Source organism: Artemia sp. Qi Xiang Cuo, chromosome 5 (genome assembly GCF_049724085.1).
Source record: "Artemia sp. Qi Xiang Cuo chromosome 5, ASM4972408v1, whole genome shotgun sequence".
Lineage (NCBI taxonomy): Eukaryota > Metazoa > Arthropoda > Branchiopoda > Anostraca > Artemiidae > Artemia > Artemia sp. Qi Xiang Cuo.
Window position 1 is genome coordinate 32,666,038 of NC_142798.1, and position 21,382 is coordinate 32,687,419.

Sequence of the window (21,382 nt, forward strand, 5' to 3'; positions counted from 1 at the left end):
GGTATTAAGTCTTCTCTCAATCATTGGCAGGGGCGCCATTTGGGGGGAGGGGGAGGGGCAGGGGTGGGCCATTTCCCACCCTAATTTTTCTGGGGGGCCCAAGCTTCCTCCCAAAAAGGCCTTTTTTTTTCTTTGACAAAATATACAGGAACAAAATTACAATTATCAATTAGTCAAAATTTTTAAACTGCTACATTTATATGTAGATTAACTTAGACAATAGTGAGATTAATAGTGCAACTGGGTCGTGCAAGGGTTGAAGTGACAGATCAGTTCTGATTTTATTGATTCAACATCTTTCTTATGTGCTATCATGAGCAGTGTTTCCACTTCTAATTATTTTGGTAGTAGAATGCTTATTTTGGACTATTCTACTTTTAAATATTAAATCTACTTATCTACTTGCTTTCTACTTATTTTTGGAGGCTTAAGTTTTCGTGCCGGCCAAGTATTTTGGTTTTGAGTCCGTTGAATTGTAATCCTATAATGTCTTATAGAATGGACGGGTACAATTGTTTTTAGAAGCGGCATCTTTGTCGGAAGCGGAATCTTTGTCGGAAGCAGCAAAAAGGAAATTCGGGAAATTATAAAGATCAGATTTAAATGAATGAATTTTGTTTAAAACCGTAAGACCATCCATATATAACACAGTTCGCCAGTTTCTGTCTAATATCAGCAGCTGAAGAGCCATTGAGACTTAATGAGTTTGTCAGGAGCTCAAAAGCGTAAATTGGCAGCATTGAAGAAGGAGAAAGAAGCAGAAAAGCAAGTTTCTCTGAACAAATGGATTACGAAGCAATAGCCAAGTGAACCAGCTTAGCAAGTAAATAACTTACAGTATTTGTGTTTTATTAAGTCGTGTCTTTTTTGTAGGAATATTGTTGGCCAAAGTTACTATTCTGAAACGCACGTTGTAGTTTATATGGTATTAAGAGAATTTGGTAGCGTAAATGTTCATCATATCTTGCAAATTATAGACTTTTTTAGTTTTTTTAGCCAAATTACTTAGAATTGATTAGGCGGTCTTGCCCTGGATTGTGGAACTTGGATAAAAGATTCGGATAATCGACACAAAACTTAAAGTCGACACCTAGTTTCCCGTAAATCTTTGAAAAACCATATAACTTCTCGCGGTTTGTCCCGGAGATAGAGATGTTCAGTTTTAATGAAACATATATCATCGGAAAACCTATTTTTTTTTTCTATTAATTGGAGTAAATTTTCCTCTTAAAGTTCAGGAAAGGACAGTCCCTCGAAATGCTCCAGCATACCTGCTAGGAAAACGCCGAAAATCACCTCAAAGGAATTATCAGTTGACCAGCTTGGTCCCTTTGGGAATTCCCTATGGCGCTAAAAAAGCTAATTCTTTTTTAATGTTGTTCTTAGATCTTTCCTTTTTTTCTGTCATTTAATTCTTCTTTAATAAAAGATAAATTATAGCCCCTCAACCAATGCAGTATAGTTATCTTTAAAATTAACTAGCCTTTTACTGAAAAATAATAAATACAAAATAATACTGGATATGCAGTAGACCTGGTTTCCAATAAATTAAATACAAAAAACAAGTTTTTTAAACTGAAAGTAAGGAGCGACATTAAAACAAACAAAAATTATTCTGTATATGAAAGGAGTTGTCCCCTGCTCAACGCCTTGCTCTTTACGCTAAAGTTTTTTATTGTTTTAAAAAATAAACTTATAAAACGGAATCAAACTATAGCATAAAGAGGGAGACATTGAGGAGGGAACAACCCCTTCCGTATATGGCATAATTTCCGTGCATTTGAAGTTTTAATGTCGCACCTTACTTTCAGTTTAAAAACTTGTTTTTTTTTTTTAATTTCTGATCGTTTTTTTAGTTAATGCAGCTTTTATTTTGGCTCACCATCATTGAATAAGTAAACAAAATTTGCATAAAAATTTTACTTTTCTTTTGCTAAATGGATGTCTCTAAATTTGGTTATGACGTAATTTACAAAATAACTTACGTTACTAACTGCTATATTCGTATATTTTTCTTATAGAAAAAATTCAAAGTTGCAGGTTTTTGCAGATATGAGCTTGAAAACTATGTCATATAGTTTTGTGATACGCTGAATCTGACGGTGTGATTTTCATTAAAATTCATTCACTTGTAGGGGATGTTTCCCCTACAAGGATGTTTCCTCTTTAAAAAATCGAGTAAATTTTCTCAGGCTCGTAGCCTTTGATAAGTAATACTAAACTTAATAAATTTTATATATTTAGAATCAGCATTATAAACCCATTCTTTTGATACATTTATTGACATCAAAATTCCGTTTTTAAAAGTTTCGATTACTATTGAGCCGTATCGCTTGTTTTTTTATTGTTTTTTTTTTATTATGTATGTTATTACGTATATGAGGGGGTTCTCCCCTTAGTCAATACCACACTCTTTACGTTAAAAGTTAAAAAAAAAATTATTCACAAACCCCAGAATCACAAAGGCCGTTTAATTAGAATAGATAGCTCTTTTGAAATCACTAAAAAAAACTGTAGCATAACGAGCGAGGTTTTGAATTGGGAGAGACCCCCCTCAAATACGTTATAAGTTCTGTTCGTTTTAAGTTCTAATGTTCCTTCTTACTTTCCGTTGAAAAAACTTGTTTTTTTTAATTTAATTTCTGATCGATTTTTAAATAATGCTTAGAAATCTGGCGCCCCCTTCATAAAAATGCCCCTTATCCCAAAGAAACATCGACCATGGAAATATTCTCCCGAGTGACCCCCTCCTCCAGAAAAAAATCTTTCCTGAAAATGTCCGTATACTTCCCAATAACCAATAAATAATGCTGGCAAGTACGGCGTTCCTTCATGGCAATTTCCCTTCCCCATGAAAACTTCCTTCTGGACAGATCCTCCAACATAACCCCAGACCCCCCCCCCACTAACACAAAAAAACCCTCCTGAAAACTTCTGTATACTTCTCAATAACCAATACTATATGTTAACATTGGGTAAAGTTCATAACTTTTAGCCCTCCCCCCGGGGACCTCGGGAGATTAAGTCATCCTAAAAGACATATTTATCATATTTTCGACCATGCTGAACAAAATGGCTATCTCAAAATTTTAATCGGGTGACTTTGGGAAAAAAATGAGTGTGGGAAGAGGTTTAGTTGCCTTTCATTTTTTCTGTCACTGGTAAAGGACACTAAAACTTTTAATTTACGTTTCAATGAGCCCCCCTGCGATATTCTACGACCACTGGCTCTATATGATCACCCCTGGAAAAAAAACAACAAATAAACACGCATCCGTGATCTTTCTTGTGACAAAAAATGCAAAATTCCACATTTTTGCAGATAGGAGCTTGAAACCTCATCAGCAGGGTTCTCTTATATGCTGAATCTGATGGAATGATTTTAATCAAGGCTCCATAGCTTATAGGGGGTCTTTCTCCCTATTTTTGAAAACCAGCCAAATTTTCTCAGACGCATAACTTTTGATTGGTAGGAATAAACTTGATAAAGTTTATATATTTGAAATCAGCATTGAAATCTAATTCTTTTAATGTATCTATTGGTATCAAAAACCCATTTTCTAGAGTTTCGGTTACCATTGAGCCGGGTCGCTCCTTATTTACAGTTCGTTACCACGAACTGTTTGATTAAGATTACCTCTATATTGTTTTGTTTTGTTCTTTTTTTTCTGCAAAGCACTGCTAATTTTATGGATAACAATGCTACATGGGTTGAGGGGCATAAGCCAAATTTTGTTTTTTTTTTCTTTTTTTTTTTTTATTGATGGAACCACTCATTCTGGCAGTGCTGTTAATTTTAGGGATAGATAAACGATATGGATTGAGCGGCATAAACAAAAGATTGTCTTTTTTTTTCTTTTCTTTCTTTTTTTATTTAAGGAACACCACAGTTTGACAGTGCTTACATCATTCGATATGATACAATGCCGACTGGTGATATAAATCCGCATTCTATTTGCTGTAGTCATTCTTAACATTTCGCCATTTGGTCTAAAATTATGAACCTGTATGGCGGTCACATTATCAGTATTTCTTCGGGTTAAATGGGAGAACGTCGCAGAAAAAATGCAAATAAGCCCACAACGGAGAAGGAAGTGACTGAAACTACAGCAAATCGAACGCGCCTTTAGCTTATTTGCGATCTGTCAGGACACCCAAATCATTCGTTCAAGGACTACTGCAAAGGCTTTTTGTGATTTGGGTTGCTATTGCATTAAGCCCAAAGTTTCTATTATTGTCTTTACGGGTAGATAAGAATCAACGCATGTATAATCATCCGAAAAACGCCCTCTTTGGCTTTGCTGAAATTTGCGGGTTTTTTTCCGAAGCTCGATATACTTTAATAAACTTTCACGGCATCGATGAGTTCTAGCACTATTTTTCCCGAACTGCCGTGCCTAAAATAGAAACTGCTACGCAGTTTGGACTTAACATACTAAAAAAAAAGCAACTGTTTAAATGTTGAAAATGAGTTCAATAGTGCTTCAAAGTACAAGAGTGGCTTTTAACCTTTGGGTATATCTTTCAGGTGCCTGACTCAGCACCCGAACAATCCATTGCCGTCGCGTTGGGTCCGTCGAACGACGTGGTGGTCGGTCAGACCGAGCGAGTAGAAAAAGAGACGACTCAAAGAGACACAGCGCCTGTCACTGCTCATGAGGGACAATCTGGAAGAGATACGACTCGAAATGAACAGCACCATCGTTCAAGTGGTCTTACTGATTTTTCTTCATCTTCTCACGACCATCAATGTCAACCACAGCTGCTATGGTACCCTGCACAGGTTTCAGCAAACGGCAAGCTAAGACGGTCATTTAATATTTCGTATTATGGAAAGCATCCTTGGCTTGAGTACTCAGTTAAGGAAAATTCGGTTTTCTGTTTCTGCTGGAGACACTTTGGCGGCACGTCAACCCTTCGTGGACAGAGATACGGGGCGAGGCCTTTCATCAAGACCGACGTTAGAAGATGGAAGGACATCTCAAGCGTTCTAGAAGAGCATGCAAAAAGTGACCGCCACAGGGACAGTGCACTTTCGTGGACGAAGTTCAAAGCTATACAAGCCAAGGAGATACAACCCATCGCATCTGTTTTGTCAACGGACAGGAATAAGGATACGATTGAAAACAGGGAACACGTAAGTGCTTTACTGAAAGTAAAGGCCCTGCTGGGGCGACTGGGTACAGCCTTTTGCTGCCGCGATGAGACCGGATCTTTTGCAAACAAAAGACATTTCGTCGAAACTTGCAATCTTCTCGCCGAGTATTCTCCCACGCTTTTCAACAATCTACAAAGACGATACGGCCACTATACGTCCCACAAATACCAGAACGATCTAATTTCAGTTATCGGATCTAGGCTTTGGTCTACAATAGTGCAAGAAGTTAAGCGTGCCAAAAACTTTGCTGTTCTTGTCGACGAGACAAAAGATAATGCGAAGAAAGAACTGCTCGCCATTCTTCTGAGGTACTTCGACGAGGGAAAAGTACGAGAAAGACCAATAGGATGCTACCATATGAAAAGCCTGGATTCTGTAAGTTTAGCCAGCTTCATTCACGACACAGTGGCGAAACTTGGTCTCGACTGGAACTATTGTGTTGCTCAGTGCTACGACGGAGCAAGCGTGATTAGCTTCTCTGGTGTTCAAGCGTGACTGAGAGCGAAAGCGCCACAAGCACTATACATTCATTGCCATGCGCATAGACTAAATTTGGTCATTGCAAACTGCGTTGAAGGTGTTGATTCACGACACAGTGGCGAAACTTGGTCTCGACTGGAACTATTGTGTTGCTCAGTGCTACGACGGAGCAAGCGTGTGTTACGACAGTGCTACGACCAATAGGATGCTACCATATGAAAAGCCTGGATGCTGAGAGTTTAGCCAGCTTCATTCACGACACAGTGGCGAAACTTGGTCTCGACTGGAACTATTGTGTTGCTCAGTGCTACGACGGAGCAAGCGTGATGAGCTTCTCTGGTCTTCAAGCGTGACTGAGAGCGAAAGCGTCACAAGCAATATACATTCATTGCTATGCGCATAGACTAAATTTGGTCATTGCAAACTGCGTTGAAGGTGTTGGGACTGTTGCCTCATTTTTTTCGTTAGTCCAAAATCTGTAAACGTTCATTTCCAACATCAACACCAGACATCAGCTTTTTGTTGAGTCCCAAAAGGCTAATTAACTGCCAGTCCTGGAATTAGAAATGATGGCTGCGACAAGATGGTCATACTGGTATCGATCAATATCGAAGATAAGACACCGATATGAATGTATTCTGACTGTACTGTCTGCAGTCAGCGAGGGAGGTGATAGTGAAGCTCGAGCAGAAGCAGCTGGGCTCCAGAGAAAAATGGAATCTTTCACAGTTATATTCCAGTTGCTCTATATGGAAGCAATTCTGAGGACGACAAACTCCCTTTCTGAGCAGCTTCAGGCAGTTGATCTGGTAATATCTAAGTCCCGCACCTTGATTCAAGCAAAAAGGAAGGAAATAGCTGAACTGCGCTCTGACACTTCATTTGCATCGCTTTTGGAGAAGGCAAAAGAGTTTGCTGAAGGTCTTGAAATTGAAGTACCTGGCATGAATGGACCCGCGACCGGATCCTCCTCTGCCGGTCAGAAGGGACGACCTAGAAGAATCCAAAAAATTATCAAACACCTGAAAGAATTCATGACCACTTCGACTTTAGGAAAACACTTTGTCGAATCCAACAATAGAGCTCCAACTCTAGCGGAAGAACTGAAAAGAGAATACCTGGAGACTGTAGATCGTCTGATTGCGGAATTCGACTGACGGTTTACAGATAACCTTCCAGTGCTCAGTACACTCAAAGCTTTGGACCCCAGCTCTACCAAGTTCATGGATGCTGGACTCCTCAAGCAATTCTCTGAACTTTATTCTGAAATGGACATTGACCAGATTCTTCTTGAGGTCCAAGCTGGTATTGCCAAGCGGTTTTTGCTCGAGGAGGAGGCAAAGCCGAAGAACTTCATGGACGTCATCGATAATACCAAGACACTTCCAGTGGCCTATTCAGAAATTATCAAAGTTCTTCATATTGCTGCCACACTTCCTGACACGACAGCTAGCAATGAACGCTTGTTTTTTTGACTGGAATTAGTGAAGAACTATCTACGCTTGATCGACGCCGACGATTGTCTTAGACATCTACTTTTGATCCGTGCTGAGAAGGATCAAACCAAAATATGGTGTCTTAGCCCATCGGTCTGCGTCTTTGTAGATGTAAAGCCACGACAACCCTTCCTATTGCCTTTAATGTCTACTAATAGCATTAGAAATGTTTCGGCATTTTTGGATCTGTTTCATTTGCATGATCGAGTAAAGGTTTACATCGCCTTAGCCGGAGCGTGACTCTGACTTGTACTAAAGTATTTACTGTATGCAGCGAGCTGAAGAATTTGGCTACGGAATATACTTTAGTCAAAGCGTGAGTTTCTACAGAGGTTCGGCTTTCGTCAAGTTATAGGTTTGGAAAAGTGGAAGATTCCTAAACGGCTGTTTTTTTTTAACATCGCACATACCGTTTCCACTTTCTTCAGATATCTGGCCTTTTCCGAACCTATGGCATAAGAGCGAAAGAAGGAAAGGCAAAGCAATTGAGACAATTTCCTTAATTTTTACGGTAACTCCCATGGAAGGCAGTTTTTTTCCGGATAAAGCAAGAGGCAATTTTTTTTTTTTATACAAGCCTGCTTCGGGGCCCATTTCGATTGCTTGCCCACCCTAAGGTTTGGCTGAAATGGCGCCTCTGATCATTGGGCACATATGAAACACGGATGATGAGTCCATTAAATATATCCAATAGTTGAAATACACTGTGTTTGTCAAGCTGAAGAATCCAAAAAGCTGGAAGTACCTCTTCTGGCTGTTGAGAGCAATGACTAAGCTCCAGAATAAACCTCGTATTGTCCATTCTCCCTTGTTGGTTTTCTTAGTATTAGTAATGTCAGTTCTCCTCTAAAAAAAAGCCTTCTAGCACACACAATTGTGGTCAGAACCAAGGAATTTTCAACTATTTTGCTCTTTAAATAACATTATGAAAGAAATTTAACACTTGTTGAGATTCTGCGACCAAGTTTTACAGTATGGCTATTCACAGCATAAAATAATTATCATGGTATTTTCAACTTTTTACAACTTGGCGTATTAAAAGGACTACGGAAGTACTCAAACCTTTTCCCTAGAATACTATTTTTGCATAGAAAAAGAAAAGTACAAGTTAGTTACAATGTTTTCTTTCTTTATATATACAGAGAGAAAGGCAAATATTCTTGTCAACAGTTTAAATTGTATAATTAATACTATGTAGTTCAAATTAACAGAAAAGGAAAAATAAAAATCAATCACACAAATAAAACGTGGAAGACGGGTTCACTAAAATATCATCATAATCATCTACTTCATTCACATATGTCTTTTACGGTAAGCACGGCAGACTAGTGACTCTTGAACATAACTTAATAGGAAAACAAAACCGAACAAAAACCCAGAAATCCAAAACGAGTTACTCTCCAAAACAGTCTAGCTATAAATCTATTCAAAGATAGATTTATAGCTTAGACACATTTTCAAGCGTCATCTCGCGTAGAAAAATTAAAAAAATAGACACAAAGGCCCTCCCCATCGGGTCCTCCCTTCAAGACACGAGGTCGCTTCTCAATGGCCATCTTAACTGTCGAGTTTCTGCATCTTATGCCTCTCTTATGACACATGAATTCCGTTTTACCTGTCATCTACTAGACTAGTGTTTGCAGTGCACTATTCCTCCCCTCTTATCTTATATATTGCCCCATTCTTGAAAATCCTTACGAAATCAGTCCAATCAAAAATCTATTTGTTGCTTATCCGTTTTACAAAATATGTATAATGCTTACTTGGCACAGAAAAACCCTAATAGTTCAGAAATATAAAACTGCAAAACCTTTAATAGCTATTTCTCAGGCTATTGCAAAACATAATAAAAAAGACAGCTGGTCACGATTCAGGCCCACTACCAGTATATATATATATATATATATATATATATATATATATATATATATATATATATATATATATATATATATATATATATATATATATATATATATATATATATATATATATATATATATATATATATATATATATATATATATATATATATATAATATATATATATATATATATATATATATATATATATACATATATGTATGCAGCAATTAAGCGATTTGCGTGTATACAATGTGCGGATTTAAGTTTGGTTTAATTGCCTATGAATGCGTTTGATGCTGTTTGTTTGTATTTGCTTTTTTTGCTTTCTTTTACTAGTGCTCCATCTTTTTTTGTTTGGACAGATTTTCGACAAATAAATATAGGTCCATTTGATGAAGATATGAAGGAGAAGTTCTATTGGAGCCAATTTCAAATGATTATTGACACTATTTCAATCGCCCCAAAACTATAATAAAACGAATGTAAGCAGATAATTTCTCAATTGAACATGCTGATTTGAAGGATTCGAAACGCGGTAGATCAGACACCCGATTTAAATATTTCTTTCGGCCCCATCCAGCCTCAAATTTCAAAATTTTCCACCCCTAAAGTGACTTCATTCGAGAACTAGCTTGACTAGTTGAATGATGGTGCTTTTGGAGCGCTAATATAACTTCCTTTTGAATACTAAGATATTGCTTATTTAAGGGAAGGGGAGAAGAAACAGATTTTTTACTCCCCGGAGCCCAGAGTAAAAAAGTACCCAAATTTTAATCAAAGTTTTTAAAATTGCTAGTTTTTATAATGTTAGAAAAACTACAATAAAAATACAACTGGAATAGTTCAAACCAACATTTAAAAATCTTGCATTTAGATACATTCTTCAAGAATTTAAAATAGAGGGTAGTTTTGTCCTGCAATAGCTTCTAATGTTAAAGTATATACAACCTCTAAGAAATGTCTTCCTTTCAAATTTTACATTCAAGCCCTTTTTCACCTGTATGGGTGTTCATGTGCTTCGACAACATAACCTTATGACGAAACTTTACATGACATATAGCACATTCATAAAGTTTCTCGCCATAATGCATTTGGACATGCCTAGTCATAACCGGCTTTGTAGAAAAGGTTTGCTGGCATATTTCACACTGATATGGCTTTTCACCGGTATGAGTTCTTATGTGTACAATCAAGCCAGACTTGCAAGAGAAGCTTTTTTCACATATATCACACACATAAGGTCTGTCTCCACTATGGGTTCTGTTGTGCAGAGTCAAACTAGATTTATAAGTGAAGGTTTTTTTGCATAGTTTACAATTGTATGGTTTTTCACCGGTGTGAATCTTCATGTGAACTGTCAGCGTATACTTTTGAGTGAAAGCTGACCGACATATTCTACATTTATATTGTTTCTCGCCATTGCATGTTCTTACGTGGGCAGTCAAGGCAGACTTGCTAGTGTAGTTTTTTTCACACATATCACATATGTAAGGCTTCTCCCCATTATGAGTTCTATTGTGTAGAGTCAAACTTGACCTATAAATGAAGGTTTTCTTGCACGTTTTACACTGGTAGGGTTTTTCACCAGTATGTATCTTCATGTGAATCGTCAACGTAGACTTTTGAGTAAAAATCTTCTTACATATTTTGCATTGACAAGGATTCTCGTCATTGTGATTTTCTGTATGTTTAGCCATTGCACACTCCGAAGAAAAGTTGGTAAAGCACATATCACACTGGTATGGTTTTTCTTTCATCTGTAAAACTTGATCTACATCTAAATTCGAGGTTTTAGAAAGTGTTATCTTTTCAGCAGAGTCCTTTAAAATGGCTGTTTTTTCATTTTTTGTTAAATTACCAGGAAAATGTTTTGATGAAATTTCTTCTGATTCGGCAGAAGTCAGATTTGGGCACTGACGCATTTCAAGTAAATTAGTTTCACTTAATACCGCCGAACGGCAAGCTGAGCCTTCTTCCTTGTTCACACAATCTACGAAAGAGTTAAGATTAGGAAGTGTTGTATTTTTTTGCCAAGACAGAGTATTACAAAAATAATCAGAAATTTGACACCTAAAATGATGAAAAAGGGGTGATAATTAAAAACAAAAGAAGAAAATCGAACACTTGAACAGAAATTAATAAAAAAAAACAAAAAACTAAAATTGTCATTACACAGACATATATATACAAATATATATAAATATATATATATATATATATATATATATATATATATATATATATATATATATATATATATATATAAATATATATATATATATATATATATATATATATATATATATATATATATATATATATATATATATATATATATATATATATATATATATATATATATATATATATATATATATATATATATATATATATATATATATATATATATATATATATATATATATATATATATATATATATATATATATATATATATATATATATATATATATATATATATATATATATATATATATATAAAAATATATATATATACATATTCCTTTTTTATATAAACTTGGGTTTTCCCCTTTATTCCGTTGCTCTTTAAATTCCTGTATTTTCAAAAGCCTTAAATATGTTGAAATTGACTGGCATATTGGATTAATGTTCTTTTCAAATACTTTGTAAATACAAGTCACAGGGTTAGCTACTTTAAATATCACAAAACTATGATAGTTTTTTGCCAGCCATGACAAAAAACTAACAAAGAAAGAAAAAACTCAATGCAAAAATGGCAAACGAGACTGCTGCCAGTAGAGAGAAAAGACGAAAAACTAAAACAACGCAGATATTTCGCCTGTATCCTAACTAGGCGTCTTCAGCACAAGAGAAACAAAGATAAAAACCAAACTAAACTAAAAACAAATAAAACCACCACCAATAAAATACAATTTTCGCAACTGATCCACGTAGGGTAAAGAATCTATTAGAGTCACTTCGATGAGAACACCAAAGCAACTGAGATAAAAATATAAAATTGAAACCAAGTTAATTATTCTGTTGCAAAATAATCCTCTTGTTAGCTATTACTGAAGCAACTCGTTTTGATCTAGTAGGTAATATAGTCCCCTGGTGATTATTTAAAATATTAATTCCCCTTTTGACTATTGGTTCACTTTTCCAAAGATTATCATAAATTGATAAATTGAAAAAAACTAGCGTTTTCCAAAGACAAGTAAAGAGCGACTTTAAAAATTAAAATGAGCAAAATTGTCCACAACGGGAGGGGGATGTTCCCCCAACAGTCCTCGTACCGTTACATATTCATAACTTCCAATTGGTTGCTTATGGTTTACTGAAAACTTACTGCAATACAAAAGAAGCACATGCGATATAATAATATCACAAGATTAAACGAATCAAGTGATATAATTAAAAACGAAGAAACGAATGTGATAAGTCCATAACCAACCTTTATTTTGACATTTTCTACAGTTTGGGTTATTATTCAGTTCAGTGTAACTCAAAAGTGTGGATTTTAATGTAAGTAAAACTTTTAAAAATGCGTATAATATTCTTCAGCGCATACTTTTTTCATTGCCAGCAGTTGATTTTATTTGTACAGTATCAGTGCTCGGCTGAAGCTCTGTGGCAATGTTAGCAGACGCGGCCGCAGGAATGCCATTCTGATCAGTCGAAACATTTGGATTTGTAGAAAGTGGACCTTCTACTTCTAAAAAAAAAAAAAAAAAAAAAAAAAAAAAAAAAAAAAAAAAAAGTTAAATAACAGACATCAAACAGTTCGTGGTAACGAACTGTAAGTAAGGAGCGACCCGGCTCAATGGTAACCGAAACTCTAGAAAACGGATTTTTAATACCAATAGATATATCAAAAGAATCAGATTTCAATGCTGATTTCAAATATATAACTTTCATCAAGTTCAGTGCTACCCATCAAAAGTTACGCGCCTGAGAAAATTTGGCTGATTTTCAAAAAAAGGGGGGGAAAGCCCCTAAAATCTATGGCACCTTAATGAAAATCCCACCATCATATTCAGAGTATAAGAGAACCTTGCTTCATTTTTTTCAAGTACCTATAAGCGAAACTGAAGATTTTCGCATTTTTTTGCCAAAATAAAGATCACGGCTGCGTGTTTATTTGTTTTTTTTTTTTTTCCCCATGGTTGTTCATAGCAACCAAGCAGTCATAGAATATCGTGGGAGGGCTCATTGGAACGGAAATTAAAAGTTCTAGTTCCCTTTTCAGGAGACCAAAAAAATGGAGGCCAACTATGCCCCCACCCACGCTTATTTTTTTCCCAAAGTCACCCGATCAAAATTTTGAGATAGCCATTTTGTTCAGCATGGTCGAAAATATGATAAATATGTCTTTTAGGGGGACTTAATCCCCCGAAGTTCCCAGTGGGTGGGATAAATTTTTTTAAATTTACCCATTTTTAAATTTTAGTTTGGTTTTTTGGTATTCTTACTGATTTTTTAAGGTGTTTTTTTTTCGGTTAGTGGTAGGTAAGGGGGGCTCGGTGGCTATGTGGGAGGATCTGTTCATGAAGGAACTTCTCATGGGGGAAGGGAAATTGCCATGAAGGGAGAGTCGGACTTGCCAGCATTATTTATTGGTTATTGGGAAGTATACAACCATTTTCAGGAAGGATTTTTTCTGGGGGGGGGGGCCAGAGGAAGGGGTTAATCTGGAGAATATTTCCGTGGAGGATGTTTCTTTGGGGTAAGAGACATTTCTATGAAGGGGGCGCCGGATTTCCGAGCATTAGAAATTAAATCGATCATTAGACGATCAGAAATTACATAAAAAAAAACAAGTTTTTTCAACTGAAATGTAAGAAGGAATATTAGAACTTAAAACGAACAGAAATTATAACGTATATGAGGGGGTTCTCTCCCAATTCATTACCTCGCTGTTTACGCTACAGTTTTTTTTAGTGATTTCAAAAGAGATAACTATTCTAGTTAAACGGCCTGTGTGATTCAGGTATTAGTGAATAAAATTTTTTTTCACTTTTATAACGTAAAGAACGTCGTATTGACTAAGGCGAGAACCCCCTCATATACGTAATAACATATACGTAATAAAAAAACAATAAAAAAACAAGCGATACGGCTCAATAGTAATCGAAACTTTTAAAAACGGAATTTTGATGTCAATAAATGTATCAAAAGAATGTGTGTACAATGTTAATCCTAAATATATAAATTTTATTAAGTTTAGTATTACTCATCAAAAGCTCCAGGTCTGAGGAAATATACTTAATTTTTTAAATAGGGGGGAAAAATCCCCTACAAGTGAAGGAATTTTAATGAAAATTACACTGTCAGAATTCAGCGTATCAGAAAACCCTCTTACATAGGTTTCAAGCTCATATCTACAAAAATCTTCAAATTTTTATTTTTTGCCAGAAGAAAAATATACGAATATAGAAGTTAGTTACGTAAGTTAATTTGTAAAGACATCCATTTAGCAAAAGAAAAGTAAAATTTTTATGCAAATAAAAGCTGCATTAACTAAAAAACGATCAGAAATTAAATAAAAAAAAACAAGTTTTTTAAACTGAAAGTAAGGAGCGACATTAAAACTTAAAACGAACAGAAATTATTCCGTATATGAAAGGGGCTGTCCCCTCCTCAACGCCTCGCTCTTTACGCTAAAGTTTGACTCTTTGTCACAACTCTACTTTTTAAAACAATAAAAAACTTTAGTGTAAAGAGCGAGGCGTAGAGGAGAGGACAGCCCCTTTCATATAAGGGATAATTACTGTTCGTTTTAAGTTTTAATGTCGCTCCTTACTTTCAGTTTAAAAACTTGTTTTTTTTTATTTAATGACATAATAGATTCATATACTGGGTATATAAGGTTACATCTTCCATTTCCACCATTGGTAATCTAATGGCTAATGATTCTTTCAGGATACATCTCCAACATCCACTATCTGCATTTATCATCCAAATATTCATCTAAACAAACTATCCACTATCTACATTTACATCTAGTCTATATTGAGTTATCTTCTGAGTCTTTAAGGCTACATGTTCTATATCTGAAACCATCGTCTACATTTATTTATATTTTACAGCTACATTTGAGTCATTTTCAGAGTCTGCAATATTACGTCTTCTTTATAGCACCTATCGCCTACTATCTATCTATTTCTAATCTACTATATATTACCTATATCTACAACTAAGTCATCTTTCAAGTCAACAAGACTGGAAAATGATAATACACTTTATTGTTAGGAAAAGTAATTAAAGAAAAAAAAAACAAGACTTAGGAAGACAAAAAATTATGAAGCATATGGAAATGAAAATGAGTCAAGTAAGCACTAAAAGTCATAAACGATATCCTTTACGGCAGCAAATGAATAAATAAGGGTCTGAACGCTGAAAGCCTAAAGCGGGTTTGCCTTGACGATAATATACTCATGAAAAATTATCCAAGGAATCAGAAGCTTTAAAATTTTTCAGAGGTTTGGGGGGGGGGGGGTAAGGCCTTATTAAAACTTTCCATTGATAAAGGGGCCAATATTCTTAAATATGGAAAATAGGTACTTTCAGCAAATTTATGGTTTCCACAGAGGGGCATGGCAGACAAATGCTTTGTCTGACCCTCCTAGTCCTATTGCCGATCAATCTTTGCCGTTCTATTTTTAATGGAATCCTAATTATATGACTGTTACTCAGTTGTATCACAAACTAGTGGGGAATTGCATATGAAAGAAATTCCCCATCAACCCATGTAGTTTATCGCACTCGTAAGTTTCAGTTGGTTGCTTGCGCTTTACTAAAACTTGTTACAATGTGATATAATGACACCATGAGATTTAAAACCAAATAAAAAATGCAAATCGAGGAACAAGCAATCCCAGAATGAAGCTATAATTACACACTTGACAGATTGTGTTATTATTCAGTTGAATATGAGTAGCTCGAAAATACAATTTTTTTTATGCAACTGAAGCTTTCAAAAATATGCATAATATTTTGTTAACCCATACCTTTTTCACTGCCAGTAGTTGATTGTATTTGTAATGAATTACCGTTTGGTTGAAGCTCTGTGGATATACTGGAAGACACGGCCACAGGAATGTCATTCTGTTCAGTTGAAAAAGTAAGATTTGTAGAAATTGGACCTTCGGCTTCTGCAAATAAATAAATTAGGTAGCAGACATGATAATGATAGACCCGTTTTCTGAGCAAGTAAGTTTGCATCTTCTACATCTACCACCAACCATATATCTACATCTGAGTCCCCTCTTAAGTCTGTAATCACTTCTAAAGCTTCCATCTATATCTACTTCTAAACCTACTGTCTACCATCTAGTCTATAGTCAATATTTGAATCTACTTCTGAGTCTGGAAGGATCAATCTTCTACTTGTACCAGCTACGATGTCTATGTGTAATACATACTATTTACATCTCCATCTGAGCCACCTTCTAAGTCTACAAGACGACAAAAAATGATAAGAAAATAACAATAATTTATTTATACCCCTTGTGTACACATGAATATATACACAAGAGCATGGAAAATAAACGAAAAGAAAGCTAAAAATTCATATAACAATGTTTATGAGGAGAATGGCGATAGCAACAGTTATAATAAATGACTCATCTTTTACTAAAGCTATGGCAACAATTCATCAAACGAGACAATTGAGGGGAACATTTCTTCTATTAGGTCTTGATTGTCTGAGAAACCGACCGTATTACTGATTGACTTTCGCAATTTTTCAAATATACCATATTTTCGGACAATATACTTGTTTCTAAACCATAATGGTATTCCAAGAAAATGGTAACAAAACCGAGCAAAAAATACAAATACACTTTTTATTCATATTGATTAAAATATTCAAAAATCGGACGATTAGAAATATATGAGGCGCGAACTTTGTATTGTAAACTTTAGCAAGTGTTTCCTTATCAAAACCACCTTTCACCCTGACTAGCATATAACATAGGGCCTTACACTCACCATTATGGGTTCTGATATGCACCCTCAAATTAGACTTGAACGTGAAAGCTTTCTTGCAGATTTGACACTGGTATGGTTTTTCACCAGTGTGAATCTTCATGTGAGCAGTCAGCGTAAAATTCTCAGCAAAACTTTTATTGCACATTTTACATCGGTATGGCTTCACACCATTGTGACTTCTTATATGTCTCGCCAATGTGCTGTTCCGAGAAAAAGTCTTCATGCATATATCACAACTGTAAGGTTTCTCACCATTATGAATACTAATGTGTCGAGTTAAACTAGACTTAAAAGTAAATTTTTTCTTGCATGTCTCACATTCGTGTAATTTTCCACCGGTATGAATCACCATGTGAGCAGTCAATTTATACATTCGAGTAAAGGCTGTCTTACATATTGTGCATTCATATCCATTTTCACCCTTGTGACTTCTCATATGTTTAGCCATTGTGCTCTTCAGAAAAAACTGCTTCATGCATACAGCACACTGGTACAGTTTTCCTTTTATGTGGCCATCTCGATATGCATCTAAAATTGAGTTTTTAGAAAGGCTTTCCTTTTCTGAAATTTGATTTATATTCGCTGATTTGTTTCCTTTTAATTTGTCCAAAAAGTGTATTGAAGAGACGACTTCTAATCCAACATCAGTCAAACTTAAACGTGGACGGATTTCAGGCAAACTAGGTCGGCCAAGTTGTTGAGCGGAGCCTTCTTCGGGGCGAGCGTACCCGGACTTCCGAACCTTCATATGATTGTTGAGGAACGGGCTCTGAAGCTTTGTACTTTCTAGAAAGAATGAGTCGTTGTTAAAAGGCTCTGGAGTTTTGATATCCAGAACACAAAAAGTGTGAAAAAATGAAATCCATAAGAACCGTAATCAATAGGCCTATTAACGTGAATAAATAAAAAACATGAGACAGATCTTTGAGACCACCAGACAAACGGACAATGCATTTTAAACTCCAACTAAGAACGATTTTTAAGTTTTTCACAATCCAAGTCAACCAAAAATTAGGACATTAGGGTGTTAAGAGCTGGAGATTTATGAAACAAATATTCTAGTAGCTGCTTATGGAATAAAGTATATGGAATAAAGTAGCTGCTTATGGAATCTGAAACTCGACACAAGCTCACGATTAGACTTATAATCATGAAAAAATTGAAAAATGAACAGAAAAAATATGTGTCTGTTTAACAGCCACTTTGAACGATTAAAAAAATATTTTTTAATATTATTAATTAAAAAACCTTTCCGAAACAGAAGTTGTTGAAAGAAAAGTGAAGATCCATATTAAAGTTAAGACCAGAACAAATAAAGTCCTACAATAATTCAAAGTCAAAACGACCGGAAATTACTACTAAGGATAAATGAAACCCAAAACGAATAGAAACTAAAATTAACTATCATATCAAATAAATATATAACAGTTACTGATGTAGATGGATAAATGAATCTTAAAACAAATAAAGATTATATTGAAGATTCAATTCAAACTTAAAATGAACAAATAAAACTACAAGCAAAAGTTTGGCTACTCCCCCTTCCCCTCCCCTAACCATAAAAGTTCTAAAGCCTACTGAATCATTTGTGTTTTACGTAAAACACTTTATGTTTTACTTGTTTTTCAAAACATCGACGAAAAAACAAAAAAAAATACTCTAATAATTAAGATGACTGCAAATAACAAAGGAAAATAAACTGAAACTCAGTTCCTGGAAACTCAGCAATTCAAAATTTCATTATACTGTAATTTTTTTTTTGAATGTTATCAATGTAAAAGAAACCAAATGAAGCAATAGGTTTTAGAACTTTATTTATGATGGCTCTTTACTTTTAGCTGGCTTATATGGCTCTTAACTTTTCTTTAAAAAACTTCTTTTTCGGAACTTCTTTTTTTAAATTAATTTTGTCGTTTTTATTGCTAAAGTTCTGTTATTGGTTAATATAACAAATAGTTCTCCAGTATTTCACGTTTCCGAATTACAAATTAAAATATCAGATTCTAATTTATTAATTATAACTAGTGTCTCTTGATGTATGTTAACATTCTTCTCAGCAATCTATGAAAATTCCAATGAAATGCCATAAGCCGTTCCTAAGATATTGCAGATACGCTCTTCTGGCAATCGAGATACACATAGTGTCTTTTTAATTGCGTTCAGTGTCCCCCTCAACATTCTCTGAAGGTTCCAACTTAATATCCTTCTATAGCTGTTTCTAACTCATATGGAAAAAATCCCAACAAAAATTTGTACTAAGTTCACGAGCGTTAAAACGAAGAAGCGGATATAATGCGAGTTTGAAAATACAGGCAACACAACGAGGATAGTATGTACAGCCTATATCCGCGCAAATGATTCTCAAATCAACACACACAGTAAACCATTCGATGCAACCTGAAATTTGTTTTTTCAGTGAACAGCAAAATATTACTTGTCACAATTTATGTGATACAAAGTTATTTTGTGGCAAAGACGATATTAACTTAATGATTTAATATTAGTCCAGCTTTGTTTCTATATTCCTTCTGAGATAATAAACTTGGTATCTAAGGCTTCATTTATGCAGCTGATACCTTGGAAGCTATTTTTGATAACTTCCAAGTCATATTGTCACAAACTTTGACAATCCAAGGTTCCAGTTCGTTGGACGACTTTACATTAACCAGCATTTGTAGGCTTCTGTACTTCATTTTTATGCTCAAACTTCTTTCACAGCTGAAATTTGACAAAAGTAGTTATTCTTTGCATTCTAAACCCTGCAATAGCGTCAATACTACAGACTTCTTCAAATATACGTTTGGACTCACGGATTCGGAAACATACCCTTGAGCTAATAAAAATTCAAATGGCATAGATAAACACGTAAATGCACAGACTATACCGTTGGACCCCCCCCCCCTATATTTATTGACTCACCCCCTAATTTAAAAAATGCTTTATTGCTGTTTTCAATGGAATCATAGCCGAAAAAATATGACACCCCTCGTATATTTAAAAAAAAAAAAATACTTTTTAGTGTTTTCATTGAAAAAAAAAATCGAAAAAAATCAAATTGTCCCCTGCCCTCACCCTGAATTTTAAAATAATTTTTGTGTTTCATTACTTCTTTTTAATCCTCGCCCCTCCTCCCTTTTTGGTGAATTGGAAATGAAGATGCAGCGCAAGTCATAGTGGCACGCAAACGCATATACAATAACAGAAGGAATGGCTCGCTTGCACAAAAACCTGATCACACAGACAAGCATACACAACCTCAAATTCAGTACAAGTCCAAAGGACTTGTAAAACAAACACAATAATATGTTTCACCTTCCTATTTTTTTTTTTAATAATTAAAAAAACTTTTCCACAAAATAAGTTTAAAAAAAATTAAAGCTCTCCATTAAACCAAAAATGAACAATAATAGAATCAAATAATCTACCAAGCATAGAGCTACTACAAATCAGCATCAATAAATAAATGAAACCCAAAACAAAGAGAAATTAGAATAAATAACAGAGTCAAACTCAAAACGAGCAGAAACTTATATGAGTAGGGTTCTAAACCCCTATGCTTTCTAAAATACAGAATATAATTTGTACTTTACTGAAAAAATTCAAATGAATTTACTGAAAAAAATATAGATTGTCTGTTTAATATACATATGCTGATATTTATTCTTTAAAATCTTAATTAAGTTTTGATTTCTTAAAGTTATAAAAATGAAAGGATTTAAAAGAATTGTTTTCAGTAAAGTACAAATTATATTCCAGACCCTTCAACTACGTTCAACAAAATGGTTATATCAAAATGTTGATCGGAAGTGTTTGGCGAAACGATAGGCGTGGAAGAGGGGGGGGGGCATTCGCCCTCTGATCACTTTTAACTATTATTAAAGACACTAGCCCTTTAATTTTCCAATTGAATGAGCCCTTTTCGAAGTTTCTACGCCAACTTTTTCTATAAAAATCCTTATATGCCCCCAGGCATAACTTATAGCCTTTGCCCAGGGGACTGCGGGGGGTTTGTCATCTTCAAAGACATAATTTCCGGACCTCTTAACTACATTGAGCAAAATGACTATCTCAAAATTTTGACTGAATTTGTTCGGGGAAAAGGTGGGCGTGAGAAGGGGGTTAATTGCCCTCCAATCACTTTCGATTGTTGAAAAGGACACTAGCCCATTCAATTTCCAATCGAATGAGCCGTTTTTGAAGTTTCTACGACAACACCTTATATGCCCCCAGGGCATAACTTACAACCCTCTCCCTGAGGGGTGAGGGGGGGGGGTGTTCTCGTTCTCAAAGACCTCATTTTCAGAATTTTAAACTACGTTGAACAAAATGGTTATATCAAAATTTTGATTCAATGTGTTCGAGGAAATGGTAGGCTAATTGCCCTCCAATCATTTTCGACTATTAAAAA

The 21,382-nt window shown here is 35.0% G+C and overlaps 1 protein-coding gene across 4 annotated transcripts in view; it reads right to left on the reverse strand.

Annotated features, from left to right (window-relative positions):
• Positions 1-9,208: 9,208 nt before the first annotated feature.
• The window catches only part of LOC148952044 (uncharacterized), a 46,680-nt gene continuing 34,506 nt past the window's right edge, over positions 9,209-21,382 (reverse strand). For all 4 annotated transcript variants that reach the window (XM_089089502.1, XM_089089503.1, XM_089089505.1 and 1 more), the window contains exons 6-8: positions 16,975-17,760; positions 15,993-16,136; positions 9,209-10,990 (exon numbers count right to left, since the gene is read on the reverse strand). In XM_089089502.1, coding sequence (XP_088945628.1) covers positions 9,969-10,990; positions 15,993-16,136; positions 16,975-17,760 — 1,952 coding nt within the window. In that variant the 3' untranslated portion in view covers positions 9,209-9,968. The remainder of the gene's footprint in view (positions 10,991-15,992; positions 16,137-16,974; positions 17,761-21,382) is intronic.